The sequence below is a fragment of the Eumetopias jubatus genome, unplaced genomic scaffold (assembly GCF_037043125.1).
Source record: "Eumetopias jubatus isolate StellerSeaLion01/CBP00866 unplaced genomic scaffold, mEumJub1_p1.0 scaffold_30, whole genome shotgun sequence".
In the NCBI taxonomy this organism is placed as follows: Eukaryota; Metazoa; Chordata; class Mammalia; order Carnivora; family Otariidae; genus Eumetopias; species Eumetopias jubatus.
Genome location: NW_028274836.1, coordinates 1,614,883 through 1,633,351, shown reverse-complemented (window position 1 = coordinate 1,633,351; position 18,469 = coordinate 1,614,883). Strand labels below are relative to the sequence as shown.

At 56.0% G+C, this 18,469-nt stretch overlaps 1 protein-coding gene across 1 annotated transcript; it reads left to right on the top strand.

Annotated features, from left to right (window-relative positions):
- Nucleotides 1-552: 552 nt before the first annotated feature.
- PRSS38 (serine protease 38) lies at nt 553-12,511 on the top strand. The gene is made up of 5 exons (XM_088020486.1): nt 553-1,192; nt 4,453-4,615; nt 5,137-5,408; nt 11,685-11,827; nt 12,257-12,511. The coding sequence occupies exons 1-5, from the start codon at nt 553-555 to the stop codon at nt 12,509-12,511; spliced, it is 1,473 nt and encodes a 490-aa protein (XP_087876612.1).
- The last annotated feature ends 5,958 nt before the right edge of the window (nt 12,512-18,469 follow it).

The following is an 18,469-nucleotide window of genomic DNA, read 5'->3' as shown; positions in this document are numbered from 1 at the left end:
CGTTCGGCAGCACCCCGAGCCGCCCGCCAGGTGCCAGCCTCCCATGGCCCGACCTCGGCCTGCGGCAGCGTACCCGCCCAGGATCCAACGGCCCCTGGGCAGGGGACTCCTGCCTGAGAAGCCCCGCTGTGCGCCCCGCGCCCCGCGGCAGGGAGGGCCCTCGGGAAGCCGCGCCGTGTCCCCGTCTGCGGCCTGGGCCAGCGCTCTTCCCCATCAGCAGCTGGAGTCCCGCTACCCGGGGCCCGCGCGGAGGAGCCCTGCCGTGGGGACCGCCCCCCAGCCGAGTCGGCCAGGGTGTGCGTGCCGAGAGGCCGCCAGGGGCCGGCGGTCAGGGCCGGAAGGGGGCCCAGAGGGGGCGCGCGCCGACGGAGGGCCACCAGGAGACCACCCAGGACGGGCCCCGTGACAGGCACTCGGCAGCCTGTGCCCTGCCACGGGCTCCGGGGGGGCCCAGAGGGGGGACAGAGGGGCCGGGGGCAGCGCCACCCGTCTCAGATGCCCAAGCAGGGCTCAGGGTTTCCTCGCGCGCTCTTGGGGGCTGGCGCCCGTGGAATGCCTGGCGGCCCTAGCGTTTTGGGGCCGGCGCGTGCTGTGGGTGTCGCGTGCCCTGCGCCGTCGCGCCTTGGGGCCGTCGCGTGCTGTGGGTGTCGCGTGCCCTGCGCCGTCGCGCCTTGGGGCCGTCGCGTGCTGTGGGTGTCGCGCGCCCTGCGCCGTCGCGCCTTGGGGCCGTCGCGTGCTGTGGGTGTCGCGCGCCCTGCGCCGTCGCGCCTTGGGGCCGTCGCGTGCTTTGGTGTCGCGCCCTGCGCCGTCGCGCCTTGGGGCCGTCGCGTGCTGTGGGTGTCGCGTGCCCTGCGCCGTCGCGCCTTGGGGCCGTCGCGTGCTGTGGGTGTCGCGCGCCCTGCGCCGTCGCGCCTTGGGGCCGGCGCGCTGCTGTCGCACTTCGGTGCCCTCCCACGCTGGAGGCTCACGCGGGCACAAGGCCAACCGGCTCGCTCCGCAGGACCCTCCCACCTCATGGCCGCCCCGCGGTCGGGCGCACGCGCCGAGCTTGGAGCGTCACCGGCCGCGGCCCCCAGCCTGCTCCTGCTGCTGCTGCTCCTGCCCCCCGCCCAGGCTGCAGCCGCGGCCCACAGACGCCCCCAGAGTGAGGGCCGCGCCTTGACCCCCACGTGGGAGGACCCTCGGGGCCCAAGTGGACTGTAGTCCTAGCGGCGACTCCGGGGCTTCCTCCTCCCGGGGGTGGCCACCGGCCCTCCCCACCCTGCCCAGCTTTCCCCTCCGCTTCCCGACCTCTCCCCTCCCATGCTCCCCTTCCTCTCCCCCCCGCCCTCTCTGACCCTCCCCTTCCCGACCTCTCCCCTCCCATGCTCCCCTTCCTCTCCCCCCCGCCCTCTCTGACCCTCTCCTTCCCGACCTCTCCCCTCCCATGCTCGCCCTTCCTCTCCCCCCCCGCCCTCTCTGACCCTCCCCTTCCCAACCTCTCCCCTCCCATGCTCGCCCTTCCTCTCCCCCATCCTGCCCAGCTTTCCCCTCCCCTTCCCGACCTCTCCCCTCCCATGCTCCCCTTCCTCTCCCCCCCGCCCTCTCTGACCCTCTCCTTCCCGACCTCTCCCCTCCCATGCTCGCCCTTCCTCTCCCCCCCCGCCCTCTCTGACCCTCCCCTTCCCAACCTCTCCCCTCCCATGCTCGCCCTTCCTCTCCCCCCCCGCCCTCTCTGACCCTCCCCTTCCCAACCTCTCCCCTCCCATGCTCGCCCTTCCTCTCCCCCATCCTGCCCAGCTTTCCCCTCCCCTTCCCGACCTCTCCCCTCCCATGCTCACCCTTCCTCTCCCCCATCCTGCCCAGCTTTCCCCTCCGCTTCCCGACCTCTCCCCTCCCATGCTCCCCCTTCCTCTCCCCCCCGCCCTCTCTGACCCTCCCCTTCCCGACCTCTCCCCTCCCATGCTCGCCCTTCCTCTCCCCCCCGCCCTCTCTGACCCTCCCCTTCCCAACCTCTCCCCTCCCATGCTCGCCCTTCCTCTCCCCCATCCTGCCCAGCTTTCCCCTCCCCTTCCCGACCTCTCCCCTCCCATGCTCGCCCTTCCTCTCCCCCCTCCTGCCCTCTCTGACCCTCCCCTTCCCGACCTCTCCCCTCCCATGCTCGCCCTTCCTCTCCCCCATCCTGCCCAGCTTTCCCCTCCCCTTCCCGACCTCTCCCCTCCCATGCTCCCCCTTCCTCTCCCCCCCGCCCTCTCTGACCCTCCCCTTCCCGACCTCTCCCCTCCCATGCTCGCCCTTCCTCTCCCCCCCGCCCTCTCTGACCCTCCCCTTCCCGACCTCTCCCCTCCCATGCTCGCCCTTCCTCTCCCCCCCCGCCCTCTCTGACCCTCCCCTTCCCGACCTCTCCCCTCCCATGCTCGCCCTTCCTCTCCCCCCCGCCCTCTCTGACCCTCCCCTTCCCGACCTCTCCCCTCCCATGCTCCCCTTCCTCTCCCCCCCGCCCTCTCTGACCCTCTCCTTCCCGACCTCTCCCCTCCCATGCTCGCCCTTCCTCTCCCCCCCCGCCCTCTCTGACCCTCCCCTTCCCAACCTCTCCCCTCCCATGCTCGCCCTTCCTCTCCCCCATCCTGCCCAGCTTTCCCCTCCGCTTCCCGACCTCTCCCCTCCCATGCTCCCCTTCCTCTCCCCCCCGCCCTCTCTGACCCTCCCCTTCCCGACCTCTCCCCTCCCATGCTCCCCTTCCTCTCCCCCCCGCCCTCTCTGACCCTCCCCTTCCCAACCTCTCCCCTCCCATGCTCGCCCTTCCTCTCCCCCATCCTGCCCAGCTTTCCCCTCCCCTTCCCGACCTCTCCCCTCCCATGCTCCCCTTCCTCTCCCCCCCGCCCTCTCTGACCCTCTCCTTCCCGACCTCTCCCCTCCCATGCTCGCCCTTCCTCTCCCCCCCCGCCCTCTCTGACCCTCCCCTTCCCAACCTCTCCCCTCCCATGCTCGCCCTTCCTCTCCCCCATCCTGCCCAGCTTTCCCCTCCCCTTCCCGACCTCTCCCCTCCCATGCTCGCCCTTCCTCTCCCCCCCCGCCCTCTCTGACCCTCCCCTTCCCAACCTCTCCCCTCCCATGCTCGCCCTTCCTCTCCCCCATCCTGCCCAGCTTTCCCCTCCCCTTCCCGACCTCTCCCCTCCCATGCTCACCCTTCCTCTCCCCCATCCTGCCCAGCTTTCCCCTCCGCTTCCCGACCTCTCCCCTCCCATGCTCCCCCTTCCTCTCCCCCCCGCCCTCTCTGACCCTCCCCTTCCCGACCTCTCCCCTCCCATGCTCGCCCTTCCTCTCCCCCCCGCCCTCTCTGACCCTCCCCTTCCCAACCTCTCCCCTCCCATGCTCGCCCTTCCTCTCCCCCATCCTGCCCAGCTTTCCCCTCCCCTTCCCGACCTCTCCCCTCCCATGCTCGCCCTTCCTCTCCCCCCTCCTGCCCTCTCTGACCCTCCCCTTCCCGACCTCTCCCCTCCCATGCTCGCCCTTCCTCTCCCCCATCCTGCCCAGCTTTCCCCTCCCCTTCCCGACCTCTCCCCTCCCATGCTCCCCCTTCCTCTCCCCCCCGCCCTCTCTGACCCTCCCCTTCCCGACCTCTCCCCTCCCATGCTCGCCCTTCCTCTCCCCCCCGCCCTCTCTGACCCTCCCCTTCCCGACCTCTCCTCTCCCATGCTCGCCCTTCCTCTCCCCCCTCCTGCCCTCTCTGACCCTCTCCTTCCCGACCTCTCCCCTCCCATGCTCACCCTTCCTCTCCCCCCCGCCCTCTCTGACCCTCCCCTTCCCGACCTCTCCCCTCCCATGCTCGCCCTTCCTCTCCCCCCTCCTGCCCTCTCTGACCCTCCCCTTCCCGACCTCTCCCCTCCCATGCTCGCCCTTCCTCTCCCCCATCCTGCCCAGCTTTCCCCTCCCCTTCCCGACCTCTCCCCTCCCATGCTCCCCCTTCCTCTCCCCCCCGCCCTCTCTGACCCTCCCCTTCCCGACCTCTCCCCTCCCATGCTCGCCCTTCCTCTCCCCCCCGCCCTCTCTGACCCTCCCCTTCCCGACCTCTCCCCTCCCATGCTCGCCCTTCCTCTCCCCCCTCCTGCCCTCTCTGACCCTCTCCTTCCCGACCTCTCCCCTCCCATGCTCACCCTTCCTCTCCCCCCCGCCCTCTCTGACCCTCCCCTTCCCGACCTCTCCCCTCCCATGCTCACCCTTCCTCTCCCCCCCGCCCTCTCTGACCCTCCCCTTCCCGACCTCTCCCCTCCCATGCTTGCCCTTCCTCTCCCCCCTCCTGCCCTCTCTGACCCTCCCCTTCCCGACCTCTCCCCTCCCATGCTCGCCCTTCCTCTCCCCCCCCCGCCCTCTCTGACCCTCCCCTTCCCAAGACCTCCCAACCACTCTGTGTCTGCACCCAGCCCACGCTGCCACTGCTGCTACTCGCGGTCTCTGTCCCTTTCTCCTCAGCCTGTGGCCATCGTTACATACAGGGGAAGATTGTAGGGGGCACGGATGCCCTGGAGAGGAAGTGGCCATGGCAGGTCAGTGTGCACTATAGAGGCTTTCACATCTGTGGAGGGACCATCGTCCACGAGTACTGGATCCTGTCGGCAGCCCACTGCTTCGATAGGTGAGTGGGCAGGGCCAGAAGCCATTTCCTTGGAGGTCCCAGGCCCCTGGACCGACCAGGTGGGCTGCATCCAGCTGGGACTTCTCAGGGATGGGAGAGAGTGGGGCCCAGCACACAGCTCCAGCCACTGCAGCTTCTCCTTGCACAGGGCTGAGGGCTCCTTGGGGCCATTGGTTCTTTGAGGTAGGTGTGGAGCCACATCTTAGGATGAGAGGCAAGGAGGCACATCACAGGAAGAGGTGAGGGAAGACCTACCTTCATAGGCGGCTCACTGTACGCCTGACAAGTTCACCATCCTGGGCTTTTGCTGACCAGCAGGTCATGATGAGTCCCCGAATCCTCCATTGGCCCAGGCCGGGACTTCTTTGGGAACAGTTCTGCCAGACAACCAGGTTCTCAGCGTGCTGGAAACTTGCTTTTCCGTATCCTGGCTGAGAGCCCGGAGACTGAGGCCACCATGGTCCAGGCTTCCCAGGTGCAAGATGCTCAAGTCACTGTACCTTTGCTCTCTGTCCCCACAGGGACAGGAACACTGAAGCATTTGACATATATGTGGGCCTGGTGGACCTCAGGTTTGCAGGCAGTCACACCCAGTGGTTTGAGGTGAACAAGGTGATCTTGCACCCTACATACGAAGTGTACCACCCTGTTGGAGGAGACATCGCCCTGGTGCAGCTGAAATCTCGCATTGTGTTTTCTGAGGCTGTGCTCCCTGTCTGCATCGCACCCCCAGATGTGAGCCTTCATAATGTCACCTGCTGGTCTACAGGGTGGGGACTCATCTCCCCACAAGGTAAGACAACTGGAGGGTCAGTTCCTCTGCTGGAGCTTGCACAGGACGACGGCTCTGTGTCTCTCCAGGAAAGAAAGAGCTCTGTTGGGTACGGGGGTGCACGTGTCTGGAGCCTGGAATCCCCAGCCGTCAGTCACTGTCTGCTTCTCTGTCAGTGTGCGGTGCTGCTTTACCCCTGGCTGGCTTGGCTAGGGTTAGAGAAGCAGTTACATCTACTCTGAGGAATTAACATTTAGTGTTGAGAACACAAACTTCAAAACAGAGTTTTCTTTAAGATTCTAAATCCAACTGGGAAACCATCTTTTTAGGCATATTTTAAAAATCTGTTAGTTATTCTGGTTTTCTCCATAATGACCTCATACTTTCTTGCTAGGTTTATTCCTAGTACCTTAAAATACTTATAGTTATTGAAAACATTCTTTTTTATTGTATTTGCTGATCAGTCACAGTTGATTTTTGCACATTGACCTTTCCAGCCACCTTATAGAATTCACTTTTAATAGCTTGTCAATTGATTACTTGATTTAAAAAATCGTATTTCCTTCAAATAAAGACTGTTTCATGACTTCTTTTCCCACATTTTATCTTTATATATATTTTTTGGTCTTACTGCAATGGTTGAACCTCTAATTAGAAACGATGCCAGGTCTCCTTTTCTTGTTTTTTATTTTTTTATTTTTTTATTATTTTTAAAGACTTTATTATTTGAGAGAGAGCATGAGAGGAGGGAGGGTCACAGGGAGAAGCAGATTCCCTGCTGAGCAGGGAGCCTGATGGCAGACCGATCGGGGGACTCCGGGGTCATGACCTGAGCCGAAGGCAGCCGCTTAACCAACTGAGCCACCCAGGCGCCCCACCTGTTTTTTATTTTAATGAAAATGCTTCTAATGATTTGCTATAAGCTTATGGCTTGGCCTGGAGATTTTAGCTTGATATTTTACAGCAGGTTAAGAAAGTTTAATGTCTGATTTACTTAAATAAAAATTTTTTATTGTGGGCGCCTGGGTGGCTCAGTTGGTTGAGCGACTGCCTTCGGCTCAGGTCATGAGCCTGGAGTCCTGGGATCGAGTCCCACATCGGGCTCCCTGCTCGGCGGGGAGTCTGCTTCTCCTTCTGACCCTCTTCCCTCTCATGCTCTCTATCTCTTATTCTCTCTCTCTCTCTCAAATGGATAAGTAAAATCTTTAAAAAATAATTTTATTGAGGGTAGGGTGCTATAAATTCAAATTAGAAAGTTATAACTTTAGGATGTTCAAAGTAATCCCATGGTAACAAAGAAAATAGCTGCAGAATATACAGAAAAGGAAAGGAAGAAGGAATTTTAACATTTCACTACAAAAAAAAAATCATTTAAACACCGCAGAAGATAGAAATGCAGGACATGAGGGACAAAAAGCTACAGAGCGTACAGAAAACAAAGAGCAGCAGGCAGGATGGAAATCTCTCCTTACCAGTGATTGCCTTAAATGTAAATAGAGTAAACTCTCCAATCGAAAGACAGATTGGAAGAATGGATAAAAATACAGGATCCGACTCTATGCTGTCTTTTGAGACTCACTCGAGATCCAAAGTCACAAACAAGTTGAAAATTAAAGGTCGGAAAAAGATATCCATGCAAATAGTGACCAAAGAGCGCAGACTGGCTAAAGTATCCGATAAAAGAGACCCTAAAACACAGAAGCCTACAAGAAACAAAAAAGGACATTACAGATTAATAAAAGGTTCAATACAGCAAGAAGATGCAAAAATTATAAACACACACCTAATGTCAAACCATCAAAACAGATGAAGGCCACAAACGACAGAACCGAAGGGAGAAATAGGCAGCTCTACAACAGTGGTCGGGGACTTCATATGCCTGTCTCAGGAATGGGCTGAACAGCCAGACAGAAGATAAGTATGGAAACTGAGCACCTCAACGGCAGGACACACACAGCCACCCTGCAGCAGCCGCACACGCACGTTCTCAAGGGCACTTGCGACGTTTTTGAAGATAGACCACATGTTAGTACACAAAGGAAGTCTTAGTAGATTTTAAAAGGTAAATGACATACAAAGTAGCTTCTCTGGCCACAACAGGATGAAACGGAAATCAATAATATAAAGAAATCGGAAGAATTCACAAAATGGTGGAAAGTAAACAACACACATTTAAATAACCAATGGATCAAAGAAAAGAAATCAGGGAAGTTATAAAATATTTGGAGACAATAGGAAGGAAAGGAAAGGGGAAAAAAAAAAGAGAAAGAAGACAACGTACCAAAACTTTTAGGGGATGCAGCAAAAGCACTGCTAAGGGGAAAGATTATAGCTGTAGCATTTATTCTTTTATAAATAACTTCACTTTATGATGTAAGGAACTATAAGAAGAACAAACTAAGCCCAAAGGTGACAGAAGGAACAGAATAATAAAAATGAGAGCGCACAGAAAATGAAACACAGAACAGAAAACAAGTCAATGAGTCAAACATTAGTTTAGTTTTTGAAAAGACCAACAAAAGTAACAGACCTTTAGCTAGACTGACTCCAGAAATGAAACTGAGAACATCACCACTGTCAGCACAGAAACAAAAAGATCACAAGAGATCACTAAAATAACTCTGTGCCAACAAAATCAATAACCCACATGAAATGGAAAAATACTCAGATTACCAAAACTGACTCCAGAAAGAGTTAAAATGCTGAATGAGTGAGTGAATCAGTATTTAAAAACATTTCAACAATGAAAGTCCAGGACAAGGTGGCTTCCCTAATGAATACTAGCGAACATTTAAAGAAAAATTAACATCAATTCTCTCAAACTCTCTGAAGAAGAGGAGAGGAGGGAACACTTGCCCTCATTCTATGGAGCCAACCTGACACTGGTACCATAGCCAGACGGGAAAACACAAGAACAGGGCAGACACTATCCCTCATGAACACAGATGTGAAAATCCTCAACAAAACACCAGCAAACTGAGTCCAACAGCACGTGAAAAGGGTCATACACGCCGACAAAGTGGTGCTTGTCCCAGGAATACAAAGGCCGTTCCAAATACAGAAATTGACCAGTGTAACACACCACATTAAAGGAATGAAGGGGGAAACCCACATGTTCGTCTCAAGTGATGTAGAGAAAGCGTGTGAGAGGATCTACCGCCCTCTCTTAATGATAAAGTACCACTCAGAAAACTCGGGATAGGTGCTGCCTCAGCGCGACTAAGGGCATTTATGAACAACCCACAGCTAACATCCTACTCAGTGGAGGAAGATGAGCAGCTTACCCCTAAAACCAGGAACACGATCGGAAACCCACTCTCAGCACCGGTACTCTGTGTTGTGCCACAAGCTCCAACAGTTAAATTAGGCAAGAAAAAGAAAAGTCACCCCAGTTGGACATGAAATAAAAACTGTCTCTCTTCACAGATGACATAATCATACATATGGAAAATTCCAAGGAATCCTAAAAACAAATACACAAAACCAACTACTACAGACAAACAGTTTCTGCAAAGTTGCAGGGTACGAGATCAACGCACACAAAAAATCAGCTGGGTTTCTGTCACAAAAAGACATTAAGGAAGCAAGCCTACATCACCCAAAAGGAAACCTACCTATGAGGAAATTAATCCAAGGAGGTGAAAGGCCTGTATGCCAAACACTACAAAACATTGCCGAGAGAGATTTTGAAAGACCTAAATAAATATACAGAGAGCCCATGTTTGCGGGCTGGGAGACTCGATACTGCTAAGAGGGCAACACAAGCCAAAGTGACCTGCATGTCCAGGGCAATCTGATGGAACCATCAGAGTTCCGGTGGCTTTTCTGCAGAAATGGAAAAGCTGACCCTCAAGTCCACATGGAACTGGAAGGCGCCCAGAATAGCCAAAACAGTCTTAGGAAAGACGACCAAAGCTGGACAGACTCATGCTTCCCACCTTCAAAACATACTGCGAAGTGGGGCCCCTGGGTGGCTCAGTTGGTTAAGCGACTGCCTTCAGCTCAGGTCATGGTCCTGGAGTCCCGGGATCGAGTCCCGCATCGGGCTCCCTGCTCAGCAGTGAGTCTGCTTCTCCCTCGGACCCTCCCCCCTCTCATGCTCTCTCTCTCTATTTCATTCTCTCTCTCAAATAAATAAATAAAATCTTTAAAAAAAAAAAACATACTGCGAAGTGACAGTTATCCAAACAATGTGATTCTAGCACCAAGACGTGTGAGCACCGGTAGGCACGCACGTGTGTAGGCACGTGGGTGGGTGTGAGTTCAGGTGTGAGTGGGTGCATGTGTGCATGCCTGCGAGTGTGGAATGCCAGACATTACAAGAGAACACTTAGGACTGAAGTCTCTGCACCCCAAACAGACCTGGGGCAAGACGAACCAGCCCGGTGACAACTTGAGCTGGGTTGTCAGCACAGTAGAGGCTCAGGTCCCTCCATGCCGGGCTGCAGGCTGTGGCGCCTGGCGGGGGGAGAGGGGGGCGTGTTCCCGCTCCAGCTTCCTCCTCAGCATCTCCGCACACCCACGGCGCGCTCCTGCCTGCCCTGACAGTCGTTGCTAGGCTGGCGTTTGGAGACAGGCGCCCTGACTTCCCCTGTTCTAGCCTTGATCTCAGGCCATGCCGTAGGCCCCTCGGAAACGGGCTGTGCACTCTGCCGCTGCACCTGGAGCAGCCACGCTCCCCTCTGTGTCCGGGGCCGGAGTACCCATGGCCCCTCCCAACTGGTGGAAGGCTCATGCTCTGTGGGACGAAGGAGGCAAGCTGTGTTCTTGCGGCTCAGGTGTCAGCTGACCACCCACCGGACACCTGCATCGAGGGGCTCTCTCTCCGACCCCTGCCTACCTCCACTACCATCTCATGGGCTCGCAGGAGAGACTCAGGGGACAGACCTACCAGTGAATGCAGACCTCCCTTCTGGTTTCCCAGGCTACTCCCAAGGAAGTCATTGGAATCATGGCTGACCTCTTCCCACCCGCTTCTACATCCCTCCTCATCCTTTGTGCTCTGATGCAGGCCCGTCACTCTGGTCCTCCGCCTGCCGCGCTCCATGGGGCCCTGTCGGGGGAGCGTGGCACCTCTCGTCCTCTGTCTCCACCATTGTCCGGGGTGGTCGGCAGGAATGTCCACTCTGGACTGGCTAGAACTTGGCATCCCAGGCCCCTGTGAGCCCTGGGGGCTGTGGAGTCCATGCTGCCGCCCTCTGCCCACCCCACGCTCCCTGCACCCTCTGCATGGATGGCTCAGGGCCCGGCAGCAGGCTGAGGGCGCCAGGGCCGTCTGGGCCACCTCCTCTCTGAAATGCCCCTCTCCTGGTGTCCGCCTTGGGGGTCCAGCTGCCTGGGGGCCTCATCATGTCGCAGCCTGGGGAGCGCCCCTGCAGGGGCATGGGGTCCTCCAGGCCTCGCCTCATGTGTTGTGTGCTCCTGCCTCGTGCCCAGTGGGAAAACAGTCCCCCACCCCCGTATCTGGGTCAGCACTTACCTCTGGCACTCCCAGAATGGGGAAGTGCACTCCCCATTACCCTGGTTGACCACGGCGGCGGAGGCTCTGGGCAGGTGGTTAACGGGCGTGGTGGGCCACAGGATTTCCTGATGCTCTTTACTGGGCAGCCTCTTCCAGCCCTGCAAACCCTGGGATCATGGGCTCTCTATTGCTTTGCATTTCCACTTGCACCATCTGCCTCTTGACACTACCCTGCCCCCATAGCCAGCAGCAGCACAAACCCAGCTAACGGCTAAGGTCTCTGCCGCCCTCCCTCCAGGTTCGCATTCATTAGCTCCAAAACTGATTCCCCGGGAGCTCCTTGCCTTTCCCCAAACAAGCACCCTGCACCCCTTGTAGGCCTGTGCAAACAGCCCCTCTCCAGCTGAAGCAAGGCCAGAGCCGTGGGACCCACACACACGCTGGTCAGGAGAGCACAGGTTTTGGGGACCAATTACTGTGCCCATCAGGGTAGACCAGGCCACATGGGGTGACGTGCAGAACCCAAAGGCTCTCTCTTGCAAGCACTGTCAGCCCCTCTTTCAGCGGGATGGGAGAGCCTGGGGCGGCTTATGCAACCACAGTCCGTGCCCAGAGCCCCATGGACAGAGGCGCCTGTGCTCCGGACCTGCTGCGGTGGGAGGGGATGGCTCTTCCAGCTCCTTTGGGAAGAGTCACATGACATTCACACTGACACTCCCTGACCCAAGTCGGATGCCCCGCGCAGACAGGGAGCCATGTGGAGGGCAGGAGCAACAGAAGGGGCCACAGGGTGAGCCTGCCGGGCCTCTCACTGGGCCTGCTCTCCTTTCCGACAGGCCGCATCCCAGAGAAGCTGCAGGAGACACAGATGCCTCTGATCTCGTTGCCCCTGTGCCAACTGGTCTACGGACACCTGTCACACATTATGTCGGACATGCTGTGCGCCGGGGACGTCTGGAACGTGAGGACCGTGTGCGAGGTGCATCCCCCCGAGGGGCTTCCCGAAGTTTATCTGCACCGTGCCAGGGGCACTTCTGGGTGGGCAGTACTCCTGGATGGCCTCTTCCTTGCAGGCCTCGGAAGCACATCCCCACGTGGCCTTCAGCTGGGTGGGAGAGCCTGGGGTGGCTTATGTAACCACAGTCCGTGCCCAGAGCCTCACGGACCCCGGTGCTGCTGGAACAGCCCAGGGTTCCACGTCTGCCCGGGAGGCCTTGCCTGCTGCCCACCACCCCACACCACCCACCCTGAGCAGGCAGGACAGTGCCATGAGCACAGCCCACCTACAGCAGAGCCTCGGCACTGGCGAGATGGGGCCAAGTGTGTTGGCGGTGCCCAGGGACCCCCCTCGTGCAGGAGGCTGCAGGCTTTGAACTCCCCCCTCACGGGAAACCCTCTTCTCTTCCAGGGTGACTCTGGGGGTCCACTCGTCTGTGACTTCAACCATACCTGGTTGCAGGTTGGAGTAGTGAGCTGGGGCCGTGGTTGCACATACCCTGTGTATCCTGCAGTTTATGCCCGGGTCTCCTATTTCTCAAAGTGGATCCATTATTACATAGAGCACACACCCCTGCCTTCTCAGCCGCTCCCCGCCCTCTCCCTCATGGTGGGGGCCACCGTCAGCGTCCCTGTGACCATGCTGGCTGTCCTGTCAATGTTATGAGGGCTGAGGCCCCCATCCTGGCCTCCTCACGCTGGATCTTCTTACTGAAAATTGGACAGCCACATGCAGAAGAATGAAACTCTGTCCCCATCCAACTCAGCCCCTCAGGTTTTCTCACACCTGAGCAAGTTGAGGGCCACCAGCCAGGCCCAGATGTGGGGCCAGGCCTCACCACAGAAGTGCAGAGCACCTTGGCTCAGTGCTCCGGGCTGAGATTCGGTAATATATTAAATGTTTACCAAGTGAGCATCCCAGAAGTCCTGCGTCATCTGTCCACCCAGAGCACAGGCTCCCTCACGAAGAGAGAGCGTGTCCATCAGCTGGTGCTCAGTGGCCTTGTTGGGGTGACAGGCGGCAGGGTGAGAAGCACAGACCCAGCCATCTAGAAAGGACGGCCATGCAAGCATTGGTGTCCAGGTGCAACCAAAGCCAGACAGAGGGAGGGTCATTGATTTACATGCTCAGACCCGTCACAAGCAAGGAGTTCCTAAAGACCTAAAAATCCAATATGAAAATTGGAAGATGTGAGCTGAGAGTAGGCACACCGAAGGAACAAAAAAGATGAAAGCAGAAATCACTGGGCCAAACACCAGGGAAATACTGACATTCTGAAAGTCTGGTTTCTGAGAAAAAAATAAAAACCTAAGAAATCACTAACCTACTCAAGATCTAAGATGAGACCGAAAACACACAAAACAAGAAACGGCAAGGAGGAAATATCTATTAAACACAGATAATTTCAGAAAGCATAAGAGATATTGTATAATCCTATGTAAATAAATGTAAAACGAGAAGTTTCAATTTTTAGGAAAACAGGAACTTACCAAAGCTAACCCCCATAGAGATGGAAGGTGTACATTGGCCAGAGTCCAGTGGAGAAATGAAGACATTTCAGAAAGAACATCCCCTCCCAGTAGAAGCCCTTGGTTCAGATGGTTTCCCTGGGAACCCATCAAACCTTCCACTGCAGGGCCGTCCCTGTGCTTCCCACGCGGCCCACACGCGGCCCAGGGAGGGCCTTCCAGACTCACAGTCACGTCGTGTGCATGAGCATATCTGACCACACACAAGCAGCTTACGGTTCAGAAACCCCGGTGAAGGACTAGCAGACAGAATCCAACTTTGTTTTAAGATAGCACTCTGTAAGCAAGTAGGCGCTATTCCAGTAATGCGAGGAAACCCATAGATATAATTCACATAGTAATTAATTCACTAGGGAGAGTAATATTAATGAAGAGGCTTTTAACAAACTCAAAACCCATTTTCAAAAAAAAGAGAAAAGATAGCAATCACCTGATAATACGATACACTCCTGCCTCAGCCTAAAAGCCACCCTTTCCTTGTGGGGAGACACAGTACCTCCCTGCTAAGGCAGGGGTCGCCGGACATCGCTCCTGTGTCCTACCTGTTGGAAGAGTAGCTGCACAGCTGCCCAAGAGAAACATCCAGGAAGGCAGGACAGAGTCACTGAAGCTATCTCAGAAAACCAGACAAGAGCAAGAAACTCCCAGAAGCAGTAAGAACATCCAGCAAAGCCACTCGACAAAACATGACAAAAGCAGAACATATTCCTGCTAGAAGATCTATAACAGAAGAGAAGACACCTACTACATTAGCAGCAAAAGAGAGTAGATGCCTATGGCCTTAACAAGATACATGAAAATCCATATGAAGAAGCCTTTAAAATGCTCCTGGGGGGAAAGAAGAAAAAGTAGATTTAAATGAATGTTAACATAGTCTATTTCTCGGGAAGATCAACCCAAGTGTGCACACGTGTGCATGAATTCGGCATGGCCAAATAGAGTTTGTCATGGATGCAGTACACTCCCAGACCAAGGAGACCCTGAATCACCAAGGGAATGTTGAAAAAGAAAAGCAAAGCTGGCAGCATCACGATTCCGGACTTCCAGCTCTATTACGCAGCTGTCATCACCAAGACAGCATGGTACTGGCACAAAAACAGACACATAGATCAATGGAACAGAATCGAGAGCCCAGAAATGGACCCTCAACTCTATGGTCAACTCAACTTTGACAAAGCAGGAAAGAATGTCCAATGGAAAAAAGACAGTCTCTTCAACAAATGGTGTTGGGAAAATTGGACAGCCACACGCAGAAGAAGGAAACTGGACCATTCTCTAACATCATTCACAAAGATAAACTCAAAATGGATGAAAGTCCTCAATGTGAGACAGGAGTCCAGGGAAATTCAAATCAAAACCACACTGAGATACCACCTTACACCAGTTAGAATGGCAAAAATTGACAAAACAGGAAACAGCAAATGTTGGAGAGGTTGTGGAGAAAGGGGACCCTCATGCCCTGCTGGTGGGAATGCAGATTGGTGCAGCCACTCTGGAAAACAGTGTGGAGGCTCCTCAAGACGTTAAAAATAGGGACGCCTGGGTGGCTCGGTCGTTAAGTGGCTGCCTTTGGCTCAGGTCATGATCCCAGGGTCCTGGGATCCAGTCCCACATCGGGCTCCCTGCTCCGCAGGAAGCCTGCTTCTCCCTCTCCCACTCCCCCTGCTTGTGTTCCTGCTCTCGCTGTCTCTGTCTCTGTCAAATAAATAAATAAAATCTTTAAAAAAAAAACGATGTTAAAAATAGATCTACCTTACGACCCAGCAATCGCATTCCTGGGTGTTTACCCCAAAGACACAGATGCAGTGAAAAGAAGGGCCATGTGCACCCCAATGTTCATAGCAGCAGTGTCCGCAATAGCCAAACTGTGGAAAGAGCCGAGATGCCCTTCAACAGATGATGGATCAAGAAGATGTGGTCCATATACACAATGGAATATTACTCAGCCATCAGAAAGGATGAACACCTACCATTCACATCAGCATGGATAGAACTGGAGAGGATTACGCTAAGTGAAATAAGTCAGGCAGAAAAAGACAATTATCATATGGTTTCACTCATATGTGGGACATAAGGAATAGCGTGGAGGACCACAGGGGAAGGGAGGGAAAACTGGGAAGAAATCAGAGAGGGAGACGAACCATGAGACACTCTGGACTCCAGGAAACAAACTGAGGGCCTCAGAGGGGAGGGGGGTGGGGGATGGGGTAGCCGGGTGATGCACATTAAGGAGGGCACGTGCTGTGATGAGCACTGGGTGTTATACGCAACTGATGAATCATTGAACACTACATCAAAAACTAATGATATACTACTATACAGTGGCTAACTGAACATAATAAAAAAAAAGAAAAATTAAAAGACCTAAATAAATGGAAAGACATCCCGGTTTCATGGATCAGAAGACTTAATATTATTAAGTAGGCAATATTCTTTAAAGATTTAATGCAATGCCTGTCAAAATCCCAATGGCCTTTTTGCAGAAGTGGGCATGCCGGAATATGTGAGTTACATGAGACCAGAAACCAGCAACGGCCACATTCCACAGGAGGACCCAGGACACACTGCACGTGTCAGGGGCACACAGTATGCCCCAGAGAGCCTCTCTCTCTGGGCAGAGCTCAATGTGGGGGATGCTGCTCCCAAACTGGGCTCCATAGTCACTGTGGGGGAGCTGTGCCCTGGAACAGTGGGGTTAGGGCACCTCACGACTATCGGGAGCAGGTGGGCATAATTACCAAAAGGGTAGTGGGGCCAGAATGGTGGCCGGGGGGATGTAACCCTCGGGGGCCGTGGGGATGAACCCAGTGAGAACTTGGTGTTTCTGGGAAAGGACAGAGAAACAGCTAATACACAAAATCGGAATGAGCAAAAGGCAGAGAGCCAGCCATCCCTGTGTGAAGTGTAGTCTCTACCCCTGCTTTCGTGTGTGAGCCAGTTCTCAGACCCAGCACCTGGGCACCTCCTGGCAAGAGTGTAGGTACAGTGGTAATGATCGATACCCTTTACACAGTAATCATATCTCAGGGAGAGGCAGCCCCCAGGTCTTTCCACGGCTGTTGAACCCAGGGTCCAGGGCCACTCTGACGGCTGGGGACTCAAAGCGCCCCCCGGCCCTCCTGACGGACAAGGCACGTATGCGGTGTAAGAACAGGTGAGGTACTGGTCCAGGCCTGTCCCAGTGCCTTCGCCCACGGTCATTCTCCAAGTTCCACAAAGCCAGGAGCACTGGGTGCCTTGTAAAGACACTTGCATTCTGCAGGGTGGACGGTAAGAGATTCAGAGACCTGCCCAGTCAGTGTGGGATTGAAGGCCCCGTGGCCTGGGACTTCCTTTCAAAGCAGGGCCAAGGCATTGCCCCTCCACCTCCACCCACCAGGGAGGACACAGAGGTCCCCTCTGGCGTTTTGGGGCAGCATGTTCCACACCAGCAATGCTGAATCACGTGGGGTCCCAGGCAAGAAAAGGCTTTGGATGTGGTCCTGGCCAACCAGACAGGGTGTCTCAGCAGATCCCATGGCACCAGATACCTGTGGGGAGCAGACAGGCACTGTGCCAAGCATCTGACCAGCCCTGGTGGAAGTTTGCAGGGCAGCCCCTCCTTGCGCACCATGTCGGCAGTCCCTGGAATGCAACAGACCCTGCCAGGGGCATCTGGGCATGGAATTCGAGGGGCCATGTGACCAGAGATGCCCAAAATGGGCTGAGCCCGCATGTCAAAGTGAGGCAGCCCCACTGCTCACCGCAGGGGTTCAGTGGGATTGGGTCCATGCAAGTCCAGAGGGGACATTAGGCCGCATAGACAGGTGCCACCCATGCTGTTATTGTATGGACACAGATCCTCAGTCCCCTGCCCCCACCTCCTGGGGGCCCTATGAGCAGCTGAGAGAAGAAGACAAAGCCAGCTGGTTGGCTCAGAGAGCAGACTGCTACCGCAGCCAAGGGTGGCCCTGAAAGCAGTGGTAAAGGGCCTCCCAATGGGCGGAGCTCCTGACAGGGCACCTGCGGTCCAGGTCTCATACACTGCTAGGGAAAGGTCCAGGATAAGGGTATGAAAGGTGCAGAAGAGCAGTCTGGTTAAATATAAGCAGCAAATGGTGAGGCTAGTTGGGCGGGGAGCTGGAGGGAGCAAACTGGAGAGCAGGGAGGAGGAGGTCTGGGGAAGAGGCACGTGAGGCCCGCCTGAGAGCATCCACCACCACCAGGTGCTGTGCAGGGAGCTTTGGAGCTGCCGTGATGGCAGACAGGGAGGGGGGCCTGCCTCACCCATGAGCGCCCACTGCTGGCCAGAGAGGCCAAGGCTGAGGTCCTGTGTGGCACAACCCCCCAAAGAGACCCAACAACTGCCTGCCTTGGACAAGGTTTCCTTCCAACCCAGGCTGACCTGAGTCCCCAGGATGGGCTTGCCTTTGCCACCCACAGTGGTGCAGCAGCACCCATCTCAGCATACCCAGGTCACGTTTACTTACGTGGGGTCCCACAGAACCTCACCATGTGCCCCCTTTACAGCACGACCATGGGATCCAGCATCCCACCACCTAGAAGGTGCAGTGAGCCAATGTGCTGGAGGAAGAGCCCCGCCAGGAGGGAGAACTATAGCAGCCACCATACGGCGCAGGGTTTTGGTCCCCAAAAGGGAGAGAGTAAGAGTTGTGCCAGACTCCAGGCTCCGGGTGCACCTGCTTGACTCTCTGGGCTGTCAGGGCTGGTGGGCCTGGACTAACAGGAGGACTCAGGATCCAGCCCCACAGTGAAGGAAGGGGCAGAAAGGATGTGCCTGGGGCCCAGGCAATTGGGGCATCTCTGGCCCTTCCATGCCCAGTTGTGAGCAGAAGGGGCAAGTGTCAGACCCCTCATGGATGAGGGCCCAAACTGCCTCCAGCCCAGGGTGGCAAAGGTGGGCAGGATTTGGAATGGGGGCTAAAGGAAGCAGTGGTGAACACCACAGGGCTCAGGACCAACAGCAGCAGCAGGGTTATGGCTTATCCCACTGAACGTCTTCAACATTCTCTCAGAATTATGACCAACAGAATCCCAAGGAAGTGGGCAGGGAGAGTGGTTTAATAAGAGAAGCAAGGTGTGGTGGATGCCCATG